Genomic DNA, 24,569 nt, shown 5'->3' on the forward strand with positions numbered 1-24,569 from the left:
TTTTCTGGAGGGATGCAGGGGGACGCATACCCCTAAACATTTTGTGAATCTAAGTTTGGCCTCATTGAGGCGCAGTGTTTCAATATGAGTAGGAAAATGAGAGTACCCCTAAACATTTTTTTAGAAAAAAAGCACTGGTTACATCCAGAACAGAACAACATATGTGAAACATTCTAACCCTCTACAGTACTAAACACTGTGTATGACAATTATTTCCTTTGACTACTGAGTCATGTGGCGCCTTAAAAACTATCATATATATTATGTTGTACATTTTCATGGACTAGAGTCTGTGTCATTAGATGCACAATGTGTTTTCCTGAGTGTAAAAGCACATGGTTGGGAAAATTGTCAACTATGAGATCGCTTGATTCTAGTCCACTTACTATTATTGCCTTAATAAATTTTCTCCCTCTCTGTAATATTAGAACTTGGGGGTTTTCCAATGAAAGTGAGTGGTGGAAGATTCAGGACTGACAAAGGAAGTACTTATTTACACAGTGCATACTGTCTCACTTGCTGAATCATCACCTTGTCATGGTGGGTGGGTTTGCACATTCCTGTGACCCTTTTGATCAAAGCCATCGGGAGTCTCATACTCCCAGCAGGATCACCCAAGGCGGTAAGTTAAGGTACCACACTTCTGAAAGATAAAGAAGCTATTGCACTGTGCTGGAAATACTACCAGCATCTGCTTAACCACAACTCCCCTGTAGCCACTGAGGTTCTCTCATGAATTCCGCAAAAACAAATTAGAGATGAGCTTGCAGTATCTCCAAATCTGGGAGAGTTGTGTATAGCTATTAACCAAACAAAAAAACAACAAAGCCAGCAGACCTGGTGGTATACATGCCAAAGTCTTCAAAGTGGGTGGAATTGAACTTACACGACAACTTCACAAGCTCATTGAAAAAATCTGAGAGAGAGAGGAGATCCCAGCAGACTTTAGGGATTCCAAAATTATCAGTGTCTTTTAAAAAGGTGATATAATGGATTGCGGAAACTATTGAGGCATCTCTTTATGAGCTGCGGCCAGCAAAATTCTTGCAAGTATCTTAGCAAACTGTCTCCTAACAATATTCGAGGCTACCCTTCCTCAATCCCAAAATGGTTTTCGACCTTCTAGGCGGACAGTGGACATGATTTTCACCATTTGACAGCTTCATGAAAAATGCAGAGAGCAAAACCAACCCCTTTATATGGTGTTTATTGACCTGACTAAGGCCTTCGACATTGTAAATCATAATGCTCTGTGGACTGTCCTTCTGAAAATTGGCTGCGCAGATAAATTTGTGAACATCCTTTGGTGTATAAACACCAACAATTGGGAAACACTGATCTGCAAGTGCTCCAACTGGAGAACAGCCTTTACCAAAGGTGCCATGGATTTTGAAGACGCTCGAACTCAGGACAAAAGGGAGAAACGTGCTAAGAGGAAGGCTCATTTGGCAAACCCTCACCATGATCAACTCCCACCCGGAAACATGTTCCCACAGTGGAAGGACATGTGGATCCAGAATTGGCCTCCACAGTCACTCAGGGACTCACTGTTAAGACTGTGTTCATGGAAGACAATCTTACTCGGCTACGAGTGATCGCCGAAGAAGAAGCATTATACTATGAAATTTGCTTCCATAATATTTGGTGATGGCCCCAACTTAGGTTTAAAAGCTGTTTATGGTCCATGAAGGACAAGGTTATCAATAGCTACTAATCAACGTCTTTAAATTACCTCCAGTATCAGAGGCATATCAGTTGCTGGGGAATGTAAGCCAAAGACTGGTATTTCCTTCATGTCCTGCTTTGTGGCTTCTCAGACATGTCAATTTAGCCACTGTGGAATCTGGATACTGGAAAGAGAGATGGCTTTGGTTTGATCCAACAGGCTTTTTTTAATGTTCTAACTTCCCTTTATCATCCTTAACAAGTTAGTGGCAGGAGAGACAAATTGCAAAAATCAGACTATCATATAATTGCTGTGGGTGGTTTGTGCAGTTCAAAATTTCCCACATTTGTCTTTTCTGAAATTAGTCTTCACTATGCAGTGTTTATGGATCTGAATATGCAATGTGACTGAATCATTTTGAATAACAACTATGCAATTAATCCACCTCCCTAAGATGTAGAGGAGAAAGGTGCAGAAAACCTATTAGTTAATGTGACTGTCAGTATAGAAGACTAAGGGATAAAAGTTCTTGTTCCAACTTTCTCCCCATAAAGTTGTCAGCGCAGCGAAATTTAGCACTTGCTGTTATTGGCTAGCCAGTTCGCATTAGTTTAATAATTCAGAGTAAGCAGAATGGTAAAAATAAAATAAAATGCTGAGCTCTCATTTCCTGTTTATCAAGTTGGGCTATCAGTTGGACAAAGAGAGAGGGAGGGAGAGAGGAAGTCATTTTGCAGTCAGGCTGTATTGTTACAGAGCTAAATAATTCATCCAGGATCGTAACCCCATAAAGGAAAGGCACTTTATCGGCACAAAGGAGCTGCAGACCATTTTGCTAATGACATGCTCTCACTTTTAAAGATATTAATCCAGTATATTGTGCTGAAGATACAGGGAAATTCAATGTCTTACAAAAATAGCATTTGCTATCCAGCAGGTTACCATTTTAAGCAGGTTTCTACTTTATAGTGCCTACTAAAGCTATGCATAAGAATGAACACTGCTGGCAAAATATTGCAGAGTTCAGTGAGTTCTGCCTCTGCTCATTCTGACATTGCATTTACAATTTGTCTCACAGCGTGCATCAATTAGAGCCAAACATACAGCAACTTAGCCCCCAAACTCTAGATTTTTGTGACACCCAAATGGAGGCATGATGATGCTTTGTGGGTGTCTGTGATGGGTAATTTTGCCTAATAAAGTCTATGGGGACCACTGCAGGAACAGAGGAGTGAACTTTTCTAAAGCCCCAGAGTAACATTGTCTGCTTTCTTTCCAGCATACAGTATAGGAGATTTTGTATATGTGAAACAAAGATTAGGTAACAAGAACAATCTGGGTAATCCCGATAGCCATGCAATAGCTTGGTTATCTGCTGTCAAGTGGCTGTCTAATTATGATAACTGGGTTTCCCCATCACAAGAATTCACCTGGTTGTGTTCCTATTATCTTGTGCCAGGATCTCAACATACCATCTCCCATCCACCTCCTCTCTGTGGAACACTGCAAACCAAGCATTGTATCCAGCATGAACTTTCCCCCATACATCACCTAAAAATGTGTTACAGGAGTTCTCCAGCCCTCTGAAACAGATTTGGGGGAGGGTGTGGGGCACATGTGGAGGAAGAGAACTATTTCCATCCTGCTTTTCTGTTTAAAAAAACTGCATGTAGTGGCTTACAGAAGTTAAAACACATGCTCAGCCCTGCTATCATGACACTGGAAGAGGGAATGTACAGCTACATGATTATAGAGATGACGTCGTGGGGTGGAGGACAGTGTCTGAAAAGGCTTTCTAGATGTCAAGGCATGATAACAAACTGCAAGAATTATTGCTTCATTGTTACCCGGCAGAAGACTAATAAGCTGAAGTTCCTCAGGGGCAGTGAGACTGTCACCAGGATATTTGTTCCATTGCCATGGTGCTACTTCCTGTGCTCTCGGTCCTGTTGGGAATATTTTATTTATTCATTTAAAGCATTTGTACACAACTCATCAGCCAAAAGGACTCCCACAGAGGCTTACATAAGCATAATAACAAACAAGACAATCCCTGAATTCAGGTTTAAGAAACAGAACAGAATCAATAATAAACCACTGGATTACACAATTTCAGGTTCATATCCAGCCTTACACTTTATTTTCAGGTGGCTATATTGAACCTGATCTGTTCATAGAAATTCCCTAGCTGATTAGTAAAATTATAAATATACATCCCTCTAAGGAAATTAATTATTACACGCACGCACGCATGCGCGCACACACACACATTCTTTATACGGCTTTAAAATGTTAAATTTTTAAAATAAAACAAAATAGCATATTAAGCATATGTAAAAAAACATATCAAGATGGATGAGATTTGGGGGGGGGGTTTCTACTTGTAATGCATTCTCTCTTTTTTTTACTTTTTTAATTAAAAGAAAGAAATATTCATTTTTAAGATAATTTACCCGGTTCATTCTTCAAATAAAATGGCTTGAAAATAATAGCCCACCACTCATGCTCAAGGAAGACTACTTTGTGCTGTTGAATAAACTTTCAAATTTGCAGATCTCTAGCCAAAATGATCTGGAGAGGGTTTCAAATCTATGCAGAATTATGTTGTTGTTGTTAGTTTGTCCCTTTTTTCTGCTGCTATTCTGAGGAGCCAACAGCATTCTCAGGTGCTGACACAGGCAACACATGGCAGCAAGCTGTTGGCCATTGCATGCCAAACTGAACCTCTCCCACAAGCTCACATTTAAAGGTTGCATGCAAACAGATTCTGTAACGCTAAAGTCCACTGCACATGAGTGGGGCAGCAGGATTTGCCATCGAATAGAATCTGAAGAGAGATGTTTGTAACAGGATATATCTCAAGGTCGGGTTTGGGAAGAAGGCAGGTTTGCTCTCCCTACCGCTACTGAGGTCCAGTGCCGAGGGCCTTCTGGCAGTTCCCTCACTGCGAGAAGCCAAGTTACAGGGAACCAGGCAGAGGGCCTTCTCGGTAGTGGCACCCATCCTGTGGAACGCCCTCCCACCAGATGTCAAAGAGAAAAACAACTACCAGACTTTTAGAAGACATCTGAAGGCAGCCCTGTTTAGGGAAGTTTTAATGTTTAATAGACTTTTGTATTTTAATATTTTGTTGGGAGCCGCCCAGAGTGGCTGGGGAAACCCAGCCAGAAGGGCGGGATATAAATAATAAATTATTATTATTATTATTACCGCTACCACTTGACATTCATCTGGTAGTTGATTCAAAGCATGATTGGTCATAGCATTCCCATTGCTGCTATTTTATCCTTCTGGGTTTTACCCAGTTATTTCTTCATTATATCCCTTGGGTTATATTCAGCTCATCGTTGAAATCAATATGTTTATGACTAACTCATTTTTATTAGTCATAATATTTATGTTAGTCATAATATTTATGACTAACTCAAGTCCACTGGCATCAGTGGATCAACTCTTGAGTATGTTTTAGTTGGAGGCCGATATTTATTATTTGAATGTTTGTCCTGATTTTTGATGAGTGTAATTTGACCGCATAAAACAAAGGTTCATTCACCTGCCTATCTCCCAATGGGATGTCTTTTATAATCTGCCAATAGTGCCCTTCTGTATCCTCTCCACACAACTTTATGCAACAACAAATGAGTTGGTCTTTAAAGTGGTGTGATATTATTTGCTTTTCTTAAAAGACATAATCCGTAAGAGATGTTTTGTCCTTTTGTACTTTCTGGCAGATGACCTTTGATCCTTCAATCTTCTTCAATGTTTTATTACCTCCCATTATATTCCACGCAGGCTACAGTTTAAAGAAAGTAAGTGGTATTTATTTCTTTATTTATTTGAACTTCAGTAGGACGTCTGATGCTGTTGTTGATCTAAATGACCAACCCATAAGATTTGTGAAAATTAGGAAGTGCTTCAGATTGACACTATAGCACAGAGAAATCAAAGAAAGGAGTGAGGAAAATGTCGCCAATTTCAAGCCTTCATTTTGATTCCTATGTTTTGATTCCTATAATTTGTTCCAATTAAATTTAATAATGTATAATCCCTGTATTTTGACTGCCTGTTCACAATTATTATTATTATTATTATTATTATTATTATTATTATTATTATTATTATTTCCTTGTGTAAAATAAAGTAGGCATCTTGAGTTTGGGATGTCAACTTTTTTTGTGAACCTTCTTTTAGCCCCTTAAAGCTCCATTTCCAGACCTGTGACGAAGGAAAGCAGCCCAGCTCCACCCTTGAACCATCAAATATTCATTAGGCCCTGACTCTGCCTTCTGACCCAATTCTGGCTAAGCCAACTGACTAGATATTTTTAAAACCACAACGTGGCAACTCTAGTTACTTTTCAGGGCATTGTCTTTCCCAATAAGACCACTCAGGCTTTGTATCCCAGCATGCCTAGATGGTAGGCTTTAGGACATAGTCAGGACTCTTTTACTAGTTTACAGACCGGCTTAAATTGCAAATAACACATTGCAGTGGAACCTCAGAAGCCGAACACTTGTAAACTTGAATGTTTCGGCTCCCGAACGATCGAAAACCGGGAGTGATTGTTCTGGTTTTCAAATGATTTTCGGAAGCCGAATGTCCGGCGCAGCTTCCGCAGCTTCCGATTGGCTGCAGGACACTCCTGTAGCCAATCAAAAGTTGCGCCTTGGAAGTCAAATGTTTTGGAAGTTGAACAGACTTCCGGAATGGATTCCGTTCGACTTCCAAGGTACGGCTCTACTGTACAACGAAGGAGTGAAATTTAAGATATTTACTGGAACATGATAAATTGTAATGCAACTCAATTGCCAACACACTTCTAAAATGTTGTGGAACTAGTTCACTGGCCAGGACTTAGCGTAATTGTAGAAGAAAAGGATTCTGATCTCACTTGCCTGAGGCTTTACAAATGTAAGAATCCATGCTATTAACATGTACAAATGATTTAGAGCTAAAATGTAAAAGGAAGCTTGAGAACAGAATTTTTGGTGTTAGATTTCTGGATCTGTTGGACAAGCAGTATATGTTTCTTAGTTAAACAACAAGAATTTTACTTTTTAATCCTTTTTTTTTTCCACACACAGAGACATTTTTTTCGCAACTTAGGATCCATCTTAGCATATGCCTTTGTGGGGACTGCCATCTCTTGCATTGTTATAGGGTAAGTGAGCTATATTTCTCCTTTAAAGAATAAGTATTGGAATTGATGTTTGCTTTCTGACAAGACACATGTGTTGCTGATGTCGAATTCCTATGCAAATATGTGCTGAATACTGAGGAATTCTGTACTGCGGTATCAATTATTGGTCCTAAGTGCAAAACTAATCGTAGTGGAAAACTACATGAATATCTATAGTTTTCATTTCAAAGTTCAGTGTTCCGCTGCTAGACAAAGAAGGCTGCCATGTGGCTTACCGCCGGGGCACACGCTGCCCTCTTGGGCCTGGCGAAGAGTCCTGCAGTGAGCGGCGGCAGCAGAGGGGCCTTGCGTGCCCTCCCCAGGGCCGCCGCCAAACTTAAAAGGCTGCCATGCAGCCTACAACTAGGGCACCCACCGCCCTCTCAGGCCCGGTGAGGCGCCCCACGATGAGCACTGGCCATGGAAGGACCTTGCACCCCCTCCCCAGCAACACTGACGAAACAAAAGGCCACCATGGGGCCTACAACCGGGGCGCCCCCTGCCCTCTTTGGCCCGGCAAGGCGCCCCACGGCGAGCGGTGGCAGCGGAGGGGTCTTACACCCCCTAGCACCGACGCCGTTGAAAAACAATAAAAAGGCTGACAAGCAGCCTGTAACCCCGCAAACACAAGAGACTTACCTCAACCTGGCTGCTCACTGGAACACGTCCTGAACACGGAAGAGAAGAAAACAAAGTGAGGTTTGGCCTCTTTCCCCTGGCCCTGGTCCTGCCCCCAGCTGGCCTTCCATTGTCCTCCCAGGCCAGGGGCTGGACGATAGCCAGCCTAACCCAGGTGGGACGCACCGGACCAGCCAAGCCCGCTCGGTGTCGCAAACCCCACCCACCTGTTGGGAAGGGAGGGCGGAAATTGTAATGGAAAACTACATGAATATCTATAGTTTTCATTTCAAAGTTCAGTGTTCCCTATGATCAGTTCTTCAGTTTCCCTTTTAAACATGCACATTTCACTCACAAGCACACTGCTTCATGGGTATTGTAGTTAGAACTCTGCATAAACTGTGGCTCTCTCAAATATATACGTTCTGAGAACATAAGAAAAGCCTAGATTTTACTTTCTGGTCCATCATTCCATATCCAAATGTTAGGTGCTGAAACATTAAGGCCTGATTCACACATAGCATGGAATGGACCTCTTAACAAGTTGGCATCTGCTGTAAACCAGAGAGAGGAGAGAGTGGGGTGATCAGTTGGGTATACAAGGGCTGAGGCGATCTTTTGGGTATCTTGGTCCAAAGCTATGTGAGGCTTTATACACCCAAACCAGTACCTTGAACTTAGCCTGGTAGCTAATTGGTAACTAGTGTCAGTTGTAAATCCCAAGGTTTGTATTTCTGAAGAGGTGAAGGTTTCAACAACATCACTAATCATAGTGGTAAATCAATTTACCACTTGAACCTCCAGGAAGGCCTTCCTCAACTCTGGTATTGGACAATGAATCAAGGTTCAAAAACAAGCTTCAGAATTTGTCCTCCAGTCCATTTTGAAACCCTGCCCCCACATGATTTGACAGCATTTCAAATATGATGAGACTGGAGCAACATCCTGTAAAACTTCATATTAGAGTTATGAACTCAGTACTATCTCCTTGGAACTGTTTGTGGTCATTGTCCTTTTTTCCATATTGCACTTTGAGGAAGGCTACAGTAGGTTATGAGAGCTCTTGAACCATAAAACTCTTTAATGGGGCACTGAAGCCTTTCCCTATGGCACAGGATTTATGGCAGCACTTTAGATTTTATAAGAGTTCCCAAATTTACAAGGAATCAGAGTTCTAAACTTCGAAAGAGCACTTTGAAATTACACAACCAATTAAATTTTAAGCTTCAGTCATCTCTCCCTGTTATATCATTCCTTAAGCAAAGGTGTATTTGCAGAATCAAAATATATGTACCCTTTTCACATCATTGTATGGTATGGCTGAACTTTCACATCTAAGGTTTCAATTCTGTCCACATTTACTGGGAAATAAGGGTCCAACTGCACATTATTATTACACTAAATGCATTGTCGGGAAGCCAGGGGTTTTCCTTCCTGTAATTAGAGGCATGGGTGATTTGAAATGGACATTATCATCACCACAACTAGACTTAGAGGGGAAAGTTCCTATTGGTATCACTGGGAGCTCCCCCCCCCCCACCAAGGTAAATTATGAAGTGAGAGGTTATCTTCATAGAGATCACAGCTAGGTAGGGAAAGCTTAAACCTCACCTCCCAGACTGCTGTGGTCCCAGTTAGGGATGGAAAAGTAACATACGTGAACTGAAACACAGCCCTTGAAATTTGCACTTCTCTGAATTTTGCTATGCAGTTCTTCAGCCAAGTAACATGTAGAAAAATGCACAGAGCAGGGTAAAGTCTGCATAAATATACATATATTAGTGAAGCTAATACACAAAGCTTTATTGTGTTAGGGGAAGTAGCTTTGCAAAAAGGTGTATATTATGGGGGAAATGCATTTAAACGCTGGTGGTTTTTTATGGGAATTAAAAATTATAACAATTTGATGTGGGAGGCTGAATTTAAGATTTGAAAAATTAGAAACTGAAATGGACAGTCATTCACCCCAGTCCCAATGCAAGCTTAGAGTTCCCATTAAAGAAACAAAGACCTATTCCTCACTGCATAATTAAAGCCTAGTTTGGCTTTGACTTTGGTTCAAAGTCCTGTTGAACCCAACGAGGCTTACTTCTGAATAGATGTGTAGTGGATTGCTTTCAAATGTCGCATTGGCATTGTTAAAGCAGTGTCCAATCAGGATGCATTTTAAAGTTTGAAGCTCATTAGAATGTCTTTCACAAAGCCAATTTAGGAGAGGGGAGACCTAGCTTAAAACTTTTTCTGTTTGTATTATCATTCCAGTCCTAACAGGGTAGGAAGTGTCTCCAAATTGTTGCTGTTTTCAAGAGCGGCTCAACTGCATACCTGAAATTTAGGTTTAAAGTCTAGGTCTTGCCTGTTGCCCCTGAGGTTGAGGTAGCATTAGTATCAAAGTCTTGAGTAGCACTACTGCTGTTTTTGCTACTCTTTCCTCCCCCATCCTACTCTCTTCTAATACACAGGAGGGAGCTGACAACATAACAACCAACAATTAACAGTGTATGGGAAAGAAAAGTTTTGTAAGCTTTGTTAACAGAAACAATGACTAAATCTTTCCACATTTGAACCATTTTATGTTCCTGTCTCTCTGCTTTTTCTGCTCTTTTGGAGGTGGCAGCCATTTTGTGACTGGTGCCCTCAACATTTCCTCAAAATTCCAAATGTGCCACCGGACCCCAAAAGCTTGAGGCCACTGCTTTATTCAAAATCAGTTTAAGTTCCAACAAGTGTTATGAGAGGCGGAAATAATTACCAGCTATCATAGCAAATTCTGAGAATAGTGTGGCGATCACACAGGGTCCCCGGACGTTTGACGGTCTATTGATCCCTGTGCCACCACTGTGCTCGCTTCCCCACTGCCACCAACCCGTTACTCTTGGGTACACACTGAGTCCAGACAGTTGTTAAAATTAAACCAAATAAACAAGTTTATTTTATAAGCATTAACAAGTTTATGGTTTCTCAGATAATTTTCTTGTCAGTTTCTTAACCTTAGTTTCTTTACCGGCCTATACCTTCCTAATACCTTCTGACTGATTATCTCAACTGTTTGACTGACTCCTCTTAACAGATTGTCTCACTCTCTCACATCAGACTAGCCCAACCCACAAACTTATCCTCCCTCTCTAACTCCAGACTGACTTCTTAACAACTCTAACTCCTCCCCTTGGGTTCCTATAGGTTAGTCATTTTACAATTAGTTAACCCTTTCCTTATGAACCCAGTATGATGTCACACACCGAGGAGGGCAAACGCCACAATAGGATCTTTGTCCATCCATCCATACCACCCACCTCAACTCAGTTCACCCTTCTCCAAATTTCTGCCCAAGACTAACAAGGCATAGAAAGACATTATGAATATCTATGTGGATTTAGGGTTTTTTAATTTTTGGTTTTGCTTAATTTTCCCCATGCAGCAAATGCAGGAACACGGTTGTGCACTCCAACTGAAATATGGTTTGAATTCATATATTCACATTCTCTGGTCTAGCAGTTCACTTAACATTGGTAAAAATGCCACAAAGCTGAAGCAGAGTGCTTTGTGAAGTGTTCTACTGTAACATCAAATTGACTAAAAATTAGGTGTCATTCAGTTTTGCCTTATTCTGAACACTTCTTGACTTTGGATGAATGTTCGCTATAGAAATTTGAGCAACTGATTTTAAGGATCACACAATATATATTTTTTTTAAAAAAATGAGAAGATATAACTCCAGAAACCAATCATATTACTGGGTCTATATCTCGGTAAGGAAAGGATGGAGGGGGATTACTTCTTAGAAACAAAACTAAGATGACTCTTTATATGTCTAGTAGCCTTTACTCTCTAGCAACCAGGCTTCCCACCGCACCCCAGGTGCTGCTGTTCCATTTAGGAAAAAGCTTAATAGCAGCATGAGGCCCAACAATAATGGGAACTGCAAGTGAGAGAAGATTTAACCAGCCAAGGAAGGGTTATCCAGCAGAGAAAAGAGGGTGGTATTCAGGCATACGTTCAGTCCAACTGTTTTCATGCATGAATCATGAAGTGTGCATGCACATAAAGAGTGGCAATATGTCTGTTGAGGTCTGCTCATGACATGACAGTATTTCTATGCAAAAGCCACAGTTCCATAATGGAACAGGTAATGCACGTAATGCATTATAACCAGGAAAATGAATGCAAGAAACCCCATGTCAGAATGCACCCTATGACTCCGTCTTCTGCATGGCTGCTCCTCGGATATTTGAAGCCCACAAGCATGTTCTCCTGTCTAAACATACCATTCCTCATAATACTTGGTTTCTGGTTTCTGTAGTGCAGGCTATATACACGGCACTTTACAAAAGAATTACCCTATATAAGCCGACCCGAATATAAGCCAAGGCACCTAATTTTAGCACAAAAAACTGGGAAAACATTGACTCGAGTATAAGCCGGTTCACCGCACCACAAACCTGGTGGTGGCAGCAGTGGAGGAGGAAGAACAAGCAGCCTGAAAAGGCTGATTTGGGGCTGCTCGAGCCTCCACTGCTGCCACTGACAGCGGCGAAGGCAGAGGAGAAGGAAGAAGCCCAAAAGGGCTCATTTCGGGCCGCTTGTCCCTTTGCTGCCTCCTCTGCTGCTCACAAGAGCAGGCATAGGAGCCGCGATTGGGAGAGGCGCAGCGCAGCGCAGCACCTCTCCCAACCGTGGCTCCTGTGGTTGCCCATGCGAGAGGTGGGCAGCAGCGGCAGGACCAGCGGCGAGAAAGAGCTCCTTTCAGGCCGCTCATCCCGCCACCGCCACCTCACTTGAGTATAAGCCGAGGGGGGCTTTTTCAGCATAAAAAATGTGCTAAAAAAATATACTTGAGTATATACAGTAGCTGTTAGGTGTAGGGGCAGTGCTATAAGATTTAGCTTGGAGTGTGCTAGAGGAGAGCTCAGCTCTGCAGGCGTATTGCACCCTGTAACGTTCTGTTGCAAATTTCAGTTGTCATTCCAATTGGGCTTCTTTACATTAACAAAAGAGAGAGAGGCAAACACAGATATGGGTACTTGGGCCTCCATAGCAGCGCAAATATGCTGTGATGTTCTGCTATCAAAGAGACAAGGCACTGACATAGTTATGGCTCTGTCAGAGTCAATAAAGGAACATTGCTTCTAACCTAGCTCTAAAAGTTTGCTGCCAGCTTAATGAGATTTTCTCGGAAGGAATTTTCCAGTGTGGATTCCCAGAAGGTTTGTTCATTCTTCAGCATACTTTTTATATTTATGCTTTTTGGGGAGTTGGGGGGGAGAGCAGGGAGAAACAAGTTTACACCTCATTCCAGCAGGTTTCCTGCTTTCATTCTTCATTTAAGATTCAGCCCATGCTCAATGATTTCAGCACGCTTTCGTGCTTTCACTGCTTAGTATGCACAGCTAGACAGTCAGCATTTGACTTTCCAAAGTAGATCAGTTGTTTTATAACTGCTAGACAGCTGCACGCTTGTAGCGTACATGGACTTGTGGGGTTGGTTAGTTGTCTTCCAATCTCATTTTGGCCCAAGCTCATAAAATTGCGAAATCCAAGGATATTGGGCTTCAGCAGTAAGCATTTCTCAAGGCCTGTATCCACAAGCATTTTGCATGCGGTACAGCTTGGGAAACAACCCTCCGTTTCTGTGTATGAAAGGATTGGCGGGGGGGGGGGGCTTGAACTGCTCACTAAGATTCTTTGTATGCTTCTTTTGTATGTTTGGAACTTCTTCTGCACTGTGATCTTCGCCAATAATAATAATGATGATGATAATCCTGATCCAGCAAAAACTCAACTTGCATGCTGAATGCTGACTAAATAAGGGCATATCCACACAAACCTTTCTTTTGTGCTTTCCAGGTGTGGTCTGCATTTTAAAGTTCTGTGTTCGAAAGCTCCCTCTCTATCTCTTTTCTTTTCTTTTCTCTGGAGCATTCCCCATGAAAACCCACTTTTTTCCAGCTGAAGCAGAGCAAATGGCAATCTGCAAAAAACCTGAACTGTAATTTGGTGCACTGCAGGTTTATATTGCTTTGGGACAAGCCTTTCGGATTGTGCCATAGCAATATAGCAGGGTATATCTGCCTTAAGGGACGTGGGTGGCGCTGTGGGTTAAACCACAGAACCTAGGACTTGCCGATCAGAAGGTCGATGGTTCGAATCCCCGCGATGGGGTGAGCTCCCGTTGCTCGGTCCCTGCTCCTGCCAACCTAGCAGTTCGAAAGCACGTCAAAGTACAAGTAGATAAATAGGTATCACTCCGGCAGGAAGGTAAACGGCGTTTCCGTGCGCTGCTCTGGTTCGCCAGAAGCGGCTTAGTCATGCTGGCCACATGACCCAGAAGCTGTATGCCGGCTCCCTCGGCCAATAAAGCGAGATGAGCGCTGCAACCCCAGAGTCAGCCATGACTGGACCTAATGGTCAGGGGTCCCTTTACCTTTACCTTTATCTGCCTTAAAACTTTGCCCATTGCATGAAGCCTTTGGCACAACAGCCCTTATTGCCATGTCCTCCTATAAGTCTACCTCCTTCTGAGTCTAAGCATGTGCAGCTGAAGCTTTCACAGGTTGCTTCTCTGTTTACCTGTCCATCGCCTTCCTCTGTCATATTTTAGATTATAAACTCCTCTGGGTAGGGACCTGCCTGGTGCCCTGCTCACTTATGACACTATGCATGATAATAATCCACAAAGTTAGATCTTAAGCTCAAGCAGTTTCTTCACCACACCTCTGCATTTCCTATGGGGTTCAGTGCAGAGCCAGAGCAGCCTTGACTCAATATAGTGTTGGTATGGGAATCCTTACTCCTTTCTGGATACATACATTTCATATGCTAACTATCGTACATTTACAAAAATGTAAATCGGGCACCTGGGACGGGGCGAGTTGGAACAGGATGCTCTGCGGGGCCTCCAAGGAATCTGCCTGCCTCCTCCCACTCAGTTGCCCTACAGCTGGGGGGAGGCGACGGGCGGACCGTTTGGGGCAGCGCAGAGCCTGCGGGCGCCCAAGTCACTGCGTCACTCCCAGTGTGTGTGCAGGCCCCGCAGTGAGTGCCACCCGCCATTTTGTCACACACACCCCTCAGTGGTGACACCCAGGCCGGATTGCCCCCACTGCGCCCCCTTCCTCCGGCCCTGCTTGGAATGCCGCGAGAACATGTTGACTTACAACACAGCCCTATACATTTCTTCTCAAAAGTAAGTCCTACCAACTTCCAGGGAGCTTACTCTCAAGTAAGTGGGTACAGAATTGGCGTTAAAGTGAACCACGGATGCCTCATATTCACTGCTTCTTCAAACACAGCAGGAATTGGATTCCTTGCACAACTGCGTAATCCTGAAGAAGTTAAAACCTCAGAAATTTTTTTTTTTTTTTTAAATATTTTTATTTTTCCATATAAACACAATACAACAAACATAAACATACAAAAACAAAAACAAAACAAAAAACATGTATCATTTCATATCCTAATTTCATATCCTATCTTCCCCGACTTCCTCATGCTTCCCCTTTCTGTATTCCAAATTCTTATCGATTGTTCAGCAAATCTTCCCTTATTTTAATTTAAATTTAGACTATTCTTCCTTATTTTCCTTGTCTTAACCATTGCTAATAGTAACCATTTACTTTCCAGTCCAACATCATTCTAACTTTCAATAACTTTATGATATTTCTTTAAATAGTCCTTGAATTTTTTCCATTCTTCTTGCGCTGCTTCTCTTCCCTGGTTTCGGATTCTGCTCGTCATTTCTGCCAAGCCCATATAGTCTATCACCTTCATCTGCCATTCTTCCAGTGTGGGTAGTTCTTGCGTCTTCCAGTACTTTGCAATGAGTATTCTAGCTGCTGTTGTAGCATACATAAAGAAAGTTATATCCGTCTTTAACACCCCTTGGCCGACAATACCCAAGAGAAAGGCCTCTGGTTTCTTGGGGAAAGTATATTTAAATACCTTTTTAAGTTCATTATAGATCATTTCCCAGAATGCCTTAATCTTCGGGCAGGTCCACCAAAGATGAAAAAATGTACCTTCAGTTTCTTTACATTTCCAACATTTGTTGTCAGGCACATGGTAAGTCTTTGCAAGCTTGACTGGGGTTATGTACCACCTATATATCATTTTCATAATGTTTTCTCTTAAGGCATTACATGCCGTAAATTTTATCCCGGTGGTCCACAACTTTTCCCAATCAGCAAACAAAATATTATGACCAATGTCCTGAGCCCATTTAATCATGACCGATTTAACCGTTTCATCTTGTGTATTCCATTTCAGCAGCAAATTGTACATTTTGGACAAATTTTTAGTACTGGGTTCTAACAGTTCTGTCTCCAATTTTGATTTTTCCACCTGGAAGCCAATTTTACTGTCCAGTTTAAACGCTTCATTAATTTGATGGTAGTGGAACCAATCTCTCACCTTCCCTTTTAATTTCTCAAAACTCTGCAATCTCAATTTGTCCCCTTCCTTTTCCAAAATTTCCCAGTATCTTGGCCACTTGGACTCCATATTTAACTTTTTAACTGCCTTAGCTTCCATTGGCGACAGCCACCTTGGAGTTTTATTTTCCAGCAAGTCTTTATATCTGTCCCAGACATTTAGTAGTGCTTTTCTGACAATATGATTTTTAAAACTTTTATGTGCTTTAACCTTGTCGTACCACAAATATGCATGCCACCCAAAAATGTTATTAAAACCTTCCAAATCCAAAATGTCTGTGTTTTCAAGAAGTAGCCATTCTTTCAGCCAGCAGAAAGCTGCCGCTTCATAGTAAAGTTTGAAGTCTGGCAGGGCAAACCCCCCTCTTTCCTTTGAATCCGTTAGTATCTTAAATTTAATTCTGGGCTTTTTGCCCTGCCAGACAAATTTAGATATGTCTTTTTGCCACCTCTTGAAACAATCCATTTTATCAATTATTTGCAATGCTTGGAACAAAAACAACATTCTTGGCAATACATTCATTTTTATAGCTGCAATACGGCCTAACAAGGAAAGCTTTAAGTTGGACCAAATCTCCAAATCTTTTTTCACTTCTCTCCAAGTTTTTTCATAATTATCTTTAAACAAATTCACATTTTTAGCTGTCATATTTATACCCAAATATTTCACTTTTTTAACCACAGTTAACCCTGTCTCATTCTGAAACCTTTCCTTTTCTATCTGTGTCAAATTTTTCTCCAAAACCTTTGTCTTAGACTTATTCAATTTAAATCCTGCCATTTGACCAAACTCTTGAATTATTTCCAAAACTCTTTTCGTGCTAGCTTCTGGCTCTTGTAATGTAAGTACTAAGTCATCTGCAAATGCTCTCAGTTTATATTGTTTAGCTCCGACCTGAATCCCTTTAACCAACTGGTCCCTCCTAATCATATTAAGCAAAACCTCCAGGACCGATATAAAAAGTAATGGGGAGATAGGGCACCCCTGACGTGTCCCTTTTTCAATCTTGAACTCTTCTGTAACCACATTATTTACAATTAGTTTGGCTTTCTGTTCAGAGTATATTGCACCTATACCATTTTCAAACCCTTGGCCTACCCCCATCCCCCGGAGGTTCTTCAACATAAAACTCCAAGAAATGTTGTCAAAGGCTTTCTCGGCATCCACAAATATCAAAACAGCTTTAGTGTTTATGTTCACTTCCAACTTTTCCAAAATGTCAATTATATTCCTTACATTGTTCGACAAGTGCCTTTTTGGGAGAAAGCCCGCTTGGTCCCCGTGAATCTCCTCCATCAAAACTCTCTTCAGTCTTTTTGCCAAAATATCAGCAAAGATTTTGTAATCCACATTCAATAACGAGATGGGTCGGTAGTTTTTAAGTTGGGTCTTTTCAGTCTCTGTCTTTGGTATAAGTGTAATGTAGGCCTCTCTCCACGTATCGGGTGCCCTTTTCCCTTCTCATTGCAGACTTCCTTCAAAGGTTGTATCAACCCTTCCTTCAAAACTTTGTAGTATTTGGAAGTCAGTCCATCCGGTCCAGGGGATTTGCCCAGCGTCATGCCTTGAATGGCATCTTCTATTTCTTGTGCTGATATCTCCTGGTTCAATATTATCTTACTTTCATGCGAAACCTTTTTCAGCCCATTTTCCTCGAGGAACTGTTGTATGTCCATTTCTTTTTGCGGCCCTTGTGTGTAAAGTTGTCTAAAGTAGTTCTGAAAACAATTCCTAATTTCCGCTGGGTTGCTTATGTTTTTTCCTTCCACTTCTATATTTGTTACCGTGTTGAGTTTTTGTCTCTTCTTTATTTGCCAAGCCAGTAACTTGCCACATTTATCAGCAGATTCGAAAGTCTTTTGTCTCATTTGTTTAATTCTCCACTCTAATTCTTGATTCATCAGTTCCATATATTGTGTTTGATGAAATTTGATTTCTCTTAGAATCTCTTGGGATTTTGGCTTCGATCTTAATTGTTTTTCCCCTTCTTTTATCTTTTCCAAAATTCTCTCCTTTTTCTCATTTTGCTTTCTCTTCTTTAAAGTATTTTGCTGAATCAAAAACCCTCTCATCACGGCTTTGCTAGCGTCCCAAACTATTCTTTTTTCTACTTCAGACCTTAAGTTGATTTCAAAATAGTCTTTCAAAATTTTTTGGGCCTTCTTACAGATCTCCTCGTCTCTAAATAAGGTGTCATTCATTCTCCATCTGAAGGAACCAGTTGTTGTTTGCCTCATCACCATCTTTACAGCATTATGGTCGGAGAAAGTTTTTGGGCAGATTTCTACTTTTTTTATATTCGGAGCCATACTGCTAGTCACCCAGATTTGGTCAATCCTTGTCCATGTCATTTTGGCTTCAGAAAAGAAGGTTCCCTCTCTTTCTAATGGGTGTTTTGTTCTCCAAATATCAATCAAGTCCATATTGTCAGTCATTTCAAAAAAAGTCTTTGGTAGTCTTCCATCTTTTGTTATTACCTGTCTTTGTGCCTTGTCCATATTTGTTGAAACCACTCCATTCATATCTCCCATCAAAATTAAGTTGTAATCCATATGGTCCATCAAAATTTCATGCAACTTCTTAAAAAATTCAGCTTTCCCTTCGTTTGGTGCATAGATTCCCACTATCAAATACTTCTCTCCTTGAGATTGAATTTCAATTGCCAAATATCTTCCTTGATCATCTTTAAAAATTTGTTTCGGTTGCAATTTTTCTTTTGCATAGATCACCACTCCTCTCTTTTTTACTCTGTCTGAAGATATAAATTCCTGTCCCAGTCTTTTATTTATTAATAATTTTCTGTGTGCTCTTGTCACGTGGGTCTCTTGTAGGCAAATCAAGTCCAATTGGTCTTTCTTTAAGGCATGAAATATATTTTTTCTCTTCCTGGGAATATTTAAGCCATTACAATTCCAGGTTAGAAGTTGCAGAGCCATGATGGGATTATTTACTCCTTCCTCCTACAGCTCCCTGTTTTTGTTCCTCGTCTGTCGGTGGTACCGTGTTCGTGTCCAGTGATGGGTGCCCTTGTCCTGGAAATGTCTCTTTCTGTAGGTCTTCTTCGTGTTCTCCCAAGAACTTGTCTTTATCACTTACAGTCTTTATTCTTCTCTTCTTTCCCTTATATTTAAAAGACAAGCCTTGGGGAAATTCCCACCTGAATGGTATGTAGTTCTTCTTCAGCAGTGTCACCAGGTCTTTATAATGTCCTCTTGCGTCCAAGATACTCTTAGGGATGTCTTTAAAGATCTCAATAAAAAAGTCTTCAATTCGAAGGGCTGTTTGGTAGTGCAGGTTCAATATTTTATCTCGCTCCTCCTTTGATCTTAAGGTAATAAGACAATCTCTGGGTCGATTTCTCTTCTGTCTTATTCCCAATCTAAATGCACTTTCTATCTTAAAATCTTCTTTCTTCAGCTCCTGCTTCCAAAAGTCAGAAAATTCTTTTGTCAAATCATCCACCAAGTTCTCTCCTTCCTTTTCCGGCACAAGTCTGATCCTCAGGTTCCTCTCCTTGCGTTGCATATCCTGTATAGAGAGTGCCAGTTCATATTCATCCAATTTCTTGTAAACTGGTGGAAATTTTTCCTCCGCAGCAGTTGCAATTTCCTTAGCTTCCTCGGCTATCTTTCGTGTTGTAGATGAATCTTCCAATAATTTCCCAATTGCTTCTGCATTTGAGTTCACTTTATTCCCTAGGTCAGTTATACTTTTAGTATTTAGGTCAATTTTCCCAGAGATTTCTTCAATTTTTTTATTTGTTTCAGCAACTTGTACTTTAGTTTCAGCAACTTGCAATTTAGTCTCCGCACCTTGCTTTTTTAGTTCCTCCAAAGAGTCATTTATCTTCTCCAATACCTTGGCAAATGATTCTTCTGTAGACATTGCTTTCGCTTTTGGCTTTGCAGCCACTATAGTTCCAGAGGCTCCTGTTACAGAAGCCCTTCTTTGCATGTAAGTGTCAATTTTGTATTGTCTGCCAGATCTCAAGGTTGTTTCTTGTAACTCCCCTTTCTCTTTACCATCTGCCATAACAAAGTCTTTTAGTCAAGGTCATTCCCAGACTTTGAAACTCACAAACAAAGTTCTCAAATTTTAAACTCCACTTGTTGCTGAAACAATTTGTAGGTCCTCTAGGGGGCGTAGAGTCAATTCTATACTTCTCAAAGTAATCCCACACTCTTCAAAAAAGAAGGAATAAAAGTTTCCTAGTCCCTTTCAATTTTTCTTTCCTTTTTCAAGGGGATCCCAGTCAATAATGTCCTGTAAATAACTTTGTAATGCCACAGAAACAGTGTTTCAAATTGGAAGTAACCAAAGTCAATTTGAGATATTTTTTAGCTTCTTATAGCAACAGTCCTTAGCCGGTTCCTTTTCTCCGGCAGTCCGATCCCAGGTTAAAGAGCAGCGATACTTAATCCAATTCTTTTAAATTGGCAGGGAAACACTTTTAAAATCTTCTTCCCCCTCCTCCTGCCTTCGGGGGGGGGAGTTCTTTGCTTTGGTGGTGGATTTCTTAAATCCCGCAAATTTCCTCTCAAGCAGTTACAGCTAGAGTGCCTTTCGCTTTGATCTTGCTACAGAACGGAAAGCAGACTTCCTTTTTAGTGCTTGTCCGTCTCGGTGCCCAATTTCTTTACTTTTAGTGTCCAGTTATATTTTAGCGGTCAATCCTACTCACGGATAGTTGTTCTTTTAATCCAATTTCCCGGGAAGAAGTCAGCGCTCTCCGCTAATGGCGACGCGGCTTCGCTTCGCAGGCTGGGTGAAGACGACTCTCAGCACCGCTCCAAGACCCCTCCGCTCCTCCGGAGCCTTTAAAAAGGCTATTTCGCAGCGTCGGGGGGGCGCAAAGGTGCCCGCCGAGTCTCCAGTTCACAGGCAACGCGCCTGTGATTTTTAAGGGTCCCCGCTTCGCCGTAGCTGACAGGACCCGAACCCACGAAGCAGATCTCTCCCGGAGCTCCGGTTGAGATCCGCCATTAAGCGCCGGCGCTGACCGGAAGTCAAAAACCCGGAGGGTTTTAAAACAAAAACATCAGGAAGATTTTATTCATTTCATTTCATGTGTGTATGTATGTATTTTATTTTATTTTATTTATTCATTGCATTTATTTATTTATTTATTGCATTTATTTATTTATTTATTTATTTATTTATTTATTCATTCATTCATTCATTCATTGCATTTATTTATTCATTCATTCATTCATTCATTCATTGCATTTATAGCCATCTTTTCTCTCAACGGAGCTCGTGGTGCCTTCCATGGTTCTCCCCCTCCTCATTTAATGATCCCTACAACAAACCTGTAAGCTAGGTTAGGCTGAGAGCGACTGGCTCATCGCCACCCAGTGAGCTTCCTGGCTGAGTGGGGGATTCAAACCCTGGTCTCCCAGGTCCTGGCCTGACATCCTAACCTCTACACCACACTGGCTCTCGTTTAAATTTAAAATGTCAGTTGAAATGCTAAGATTTAAAATGTCAGAGGAGCATTCATGATACAAAGCTCACCTGAAATGAAACAGTTTTAACCAGAGCAGCACCTGGTGCCTTTCTGACTTCTTTTGGGCGGGACTTCTACAGCACTGAAGGTGTGACTTCTCATTGGCATGAGTCATGCTTCTGTGGCACAGAGGGATTGCTAATAGTGCTCCTGCAGATGATTTCATTTATTGACTTGGGATTTAAAGTGTAAACAGGTCCTTCAGATAACCTGGGCCTAGGTTGTTAAGGGCTTTTCACACTAGTACAAAAACTTGTCATGGCACTTGTCAATGCTAAACAGAAACCAAGACATGGAATCTGAAGAGCTAGAAAGCAATTATCAAAGCAGTGAGGGGGTGGCACTGTATAAAAGCATAGTTGTTGTTGGACTTTTATCTTTAAAGATGAGATTTGGATCTGAAACTTGGTGCTATCCCCATCTAGCAGTTTCTTTTGAGCCCTTCTGCAAAGGAAAACTATAATGTAAATCCTTTTTACTAGGAAAAAGAGTGGTCATTTAAAGTAACGGTTTACAATAATCCTTTCCAGGCTTTCACCACCCACGCAGAGCCAAAATAATTATTTCAGTGCAGACATGTGCATCTGCTAATGTAATTTTGCTGGGTAGATTTTTGAAAGTGTTTCAACTTACATCTAGCTCGCTCTGTTGGGAGCAAAGTTGACGTGAGCGGCGGAAAACACAGTTGGTCTTCTTCCAAAGCCATGTGCAAAAGAGCAGGCTAAGATTCTTAAAGAGAAACCTATCATTTATATAAAGAATAGGTTTAGAGAGTAGGACTAGAGAGGTCCTTAGAAGCATGGAAAAGGGGAAAGAGATACCTTGGAATCCTGTCCAACAAAATCATTAGGCACCATCTGGTTTGACTTCTGTCTTTTTTGGCGAATAAACCAGCCCAGGGACTTGTACCAAGAGACAAGGGCTTAGAATGGACTGTGCTGACAGTGGTGGAGTTATGCAAGGATTTCAAGTGACGATATTAGAGCCATGCTTACAGTCAGCCATCTGTCTCTTCATGCATTACATTTTTTGCAGTGTGCACCCCTAAGCAAGGATGCCAACTTGGATAAAATATTGGGGAGGCCAGGTAAGCCCCACCCTGCACAATCGATCACATGACGCAGCGCACGCACACCATTTGAATGGCAATGCCCATCATCTTTGGGACCCCTCCTGGCCCTCTCAAATATTTTATTGGGGCGCCGAGGCCCCCACAGCTCCTAGGAGTTGGCTCCTGTGCACCGAAGGTATTTTTGTAGCCTAGATTGAAAAATGTGGTAAACTGGTTTTGAAAGCCCAGGCATCATACAAATGCATGCGTTAGAGTGTATTTGGTGGGGGAACAGGCTTACCTCTGGATTATAACTCCCATCTGGCCCCACCAGCATGTGCCTAGTGGCCAGGGAGGGATGATGGTAATTACAGTTCAGCACCATCTGGACAGCTGCCAATATATTTATTTGCCACCACCTTAAACTGGCTTAACTAAGCAGTGCATAGTAAAATCAATACCTAAAATCAATACAAAATAGGTTAAAATACAGATTGAAAATCCCAATTGCAACGTGAGCTGGCATATGAGCTGGCTGTGATTCCCTGTTGAGTGCATGTTTGTTGTCAGAGTGGGATTTATTGCCAGATTATCAGGTTAGAATCCTCTCCTTTGAGATCTGCTTGAAGTTTCAGTCTGCTGTGCCTTCATTGAAAAGCATTAGGTATTTTATTTTATTTTATTTTATTATTTTTTAATGCTGCGGAAAACCCTCCGGGTTGAGACTCACTGGCTCCTTCACTAATATCTTTTAGACTAGGAGTGGGGAACCACGATGGACAATAATCAGAGATGATGGGAGTTGTAGTCCAACCGTATCTGGAGGGCCACAGGTTCCACATACCTGTTTTATGCTTTTTTTGAGAACTTTTTATTTCAGCAAGTTTTCAGTGTGCAATTCTGCTGCTGTATTTGAGCTATTTATTTAAAATGCATTCATATACATCTACAGTGGTACCTCGGGTTACAGACGCTTCAGGTTACTGATGCTTCAGGTTACAGACTCCACTAACCTAGAAATAATACCTCGGGTTAAGAACTTTGCTTCAGGATGAGAACAGCTGCTCTGGCGGCACGGCGGCAGCAGGAGGCCCCATTAGCTAAAGTGGTACCTCAGGTTAAGAACAGTTTCAGGTTAAGAACGGACCTCCAGAACAAATTAAGTTCTTAACCCAAGGTACCACTGTATATCCTATATATCCTACCTCTTCCATCTAAGTAGCTTACAGATACAACAAGAATGCTAAAAACACAACAAAATAAAACAGCCAGTTCTTATTGCCTGCTTCATAATTTTATTGTCCTGTATTTGTTTTATTATATTAGCAGCACTTGAAGAATAATGGGGGAATAATGATGATGATGTCTTGGAGCAGAGGATTCTGTCACCTTCCAGGTGCTGCAGACTAAAACTCCCATAATCCCTGACCATTGACCATGCTTCCCAGGGCTGATAGGAGATGGAGTCCAGCAATATCTGGAGGGACACGTGTTCTCCATTCCAGTCTTGGAGTTTCACAATTCTTGGGTTTGTCTCCAAGTTGTCAAATCACAGAGAGAATGCCTCCAACTTTAGTAATTTCCTGCACTGTTCCTCTTCTCTCACAGCAGCATCAGTGAGCATACTGTTAACAAATACACACATACATACACACACACACACACAGAGAGAGAGAGAGAGAGAGAGAGAGAGAGAGAGAGAGAGAGTCACACTTGACTTCCAAAGAGGAATATCCCCCAAATTTCCAAGCCTATAGAAGAATGAGTCTTACTGAAGCAGAGCCAGCATGGCTTCTGCAAGGCTAAGTGCTGTTTCACTAACCTTTGAGATCTCTGGCAGAGTGTCAACAAGTATACAGCAAGCAACGTCTCTCTGTGTAAAGGTTACAACATTTGGGACTTTTTGGTTTAGAAGAAAGGCAAGGAAGGAAGGACATGATAGAGGCATATTAAATTCAATGAGGTGTGGAGAAAGTGAATACAGAGATTTTTTTCTCTCCATCTCTTATAATACTAACTCAGGGCATCTAATGAAGCTAAATGTTGGAAGATTCGGGACAGACAACTTTTCCCCACTGTGCATAATTAACATACCAAATTCTCTCCCACAAAATGGGGCTTT

General features: G+C 41.5%; 1 protein-coding gene across 1 annotated transcript in view; it reads left to right on the forward strand.

Annotated features, from left to right (window-relative positions):
- The window catches only part of SLC9A9 (solute carrier family 9 member A9), a 261,350-nt gene that overhangs the window by 14,512 nt on the left and 222,269 nt on the right, over positions 1 to 24,569 (forward strand). Inside the window, exons 3-4 of the mRNA XM_083613281.1 lie at positions 5,398 to 5,475; positions 6,751 to 6,827. Of these exons, the coding sequence (XP_083469407.1) occupies positions 5,398 to 5,475; positions 6,751 to 6,827 (155 nt within the window). The remainder of the gene's footprint in view (positions 1 to 5,397; positions 5,476 to 6,750; positions 6,828 to 24,569) is intronic.

Source organism: Podarcis filfolensis, assembly GCF_964270895.1.
Source record: "Podarcis filfolensis genome assembly, chromosome: 5".
NCBI lineage: Eukaryota > Metazoa > Chordata > Lepidosauria > Squamata > Lacertidae > Podarcis > Podarcis filfolensis.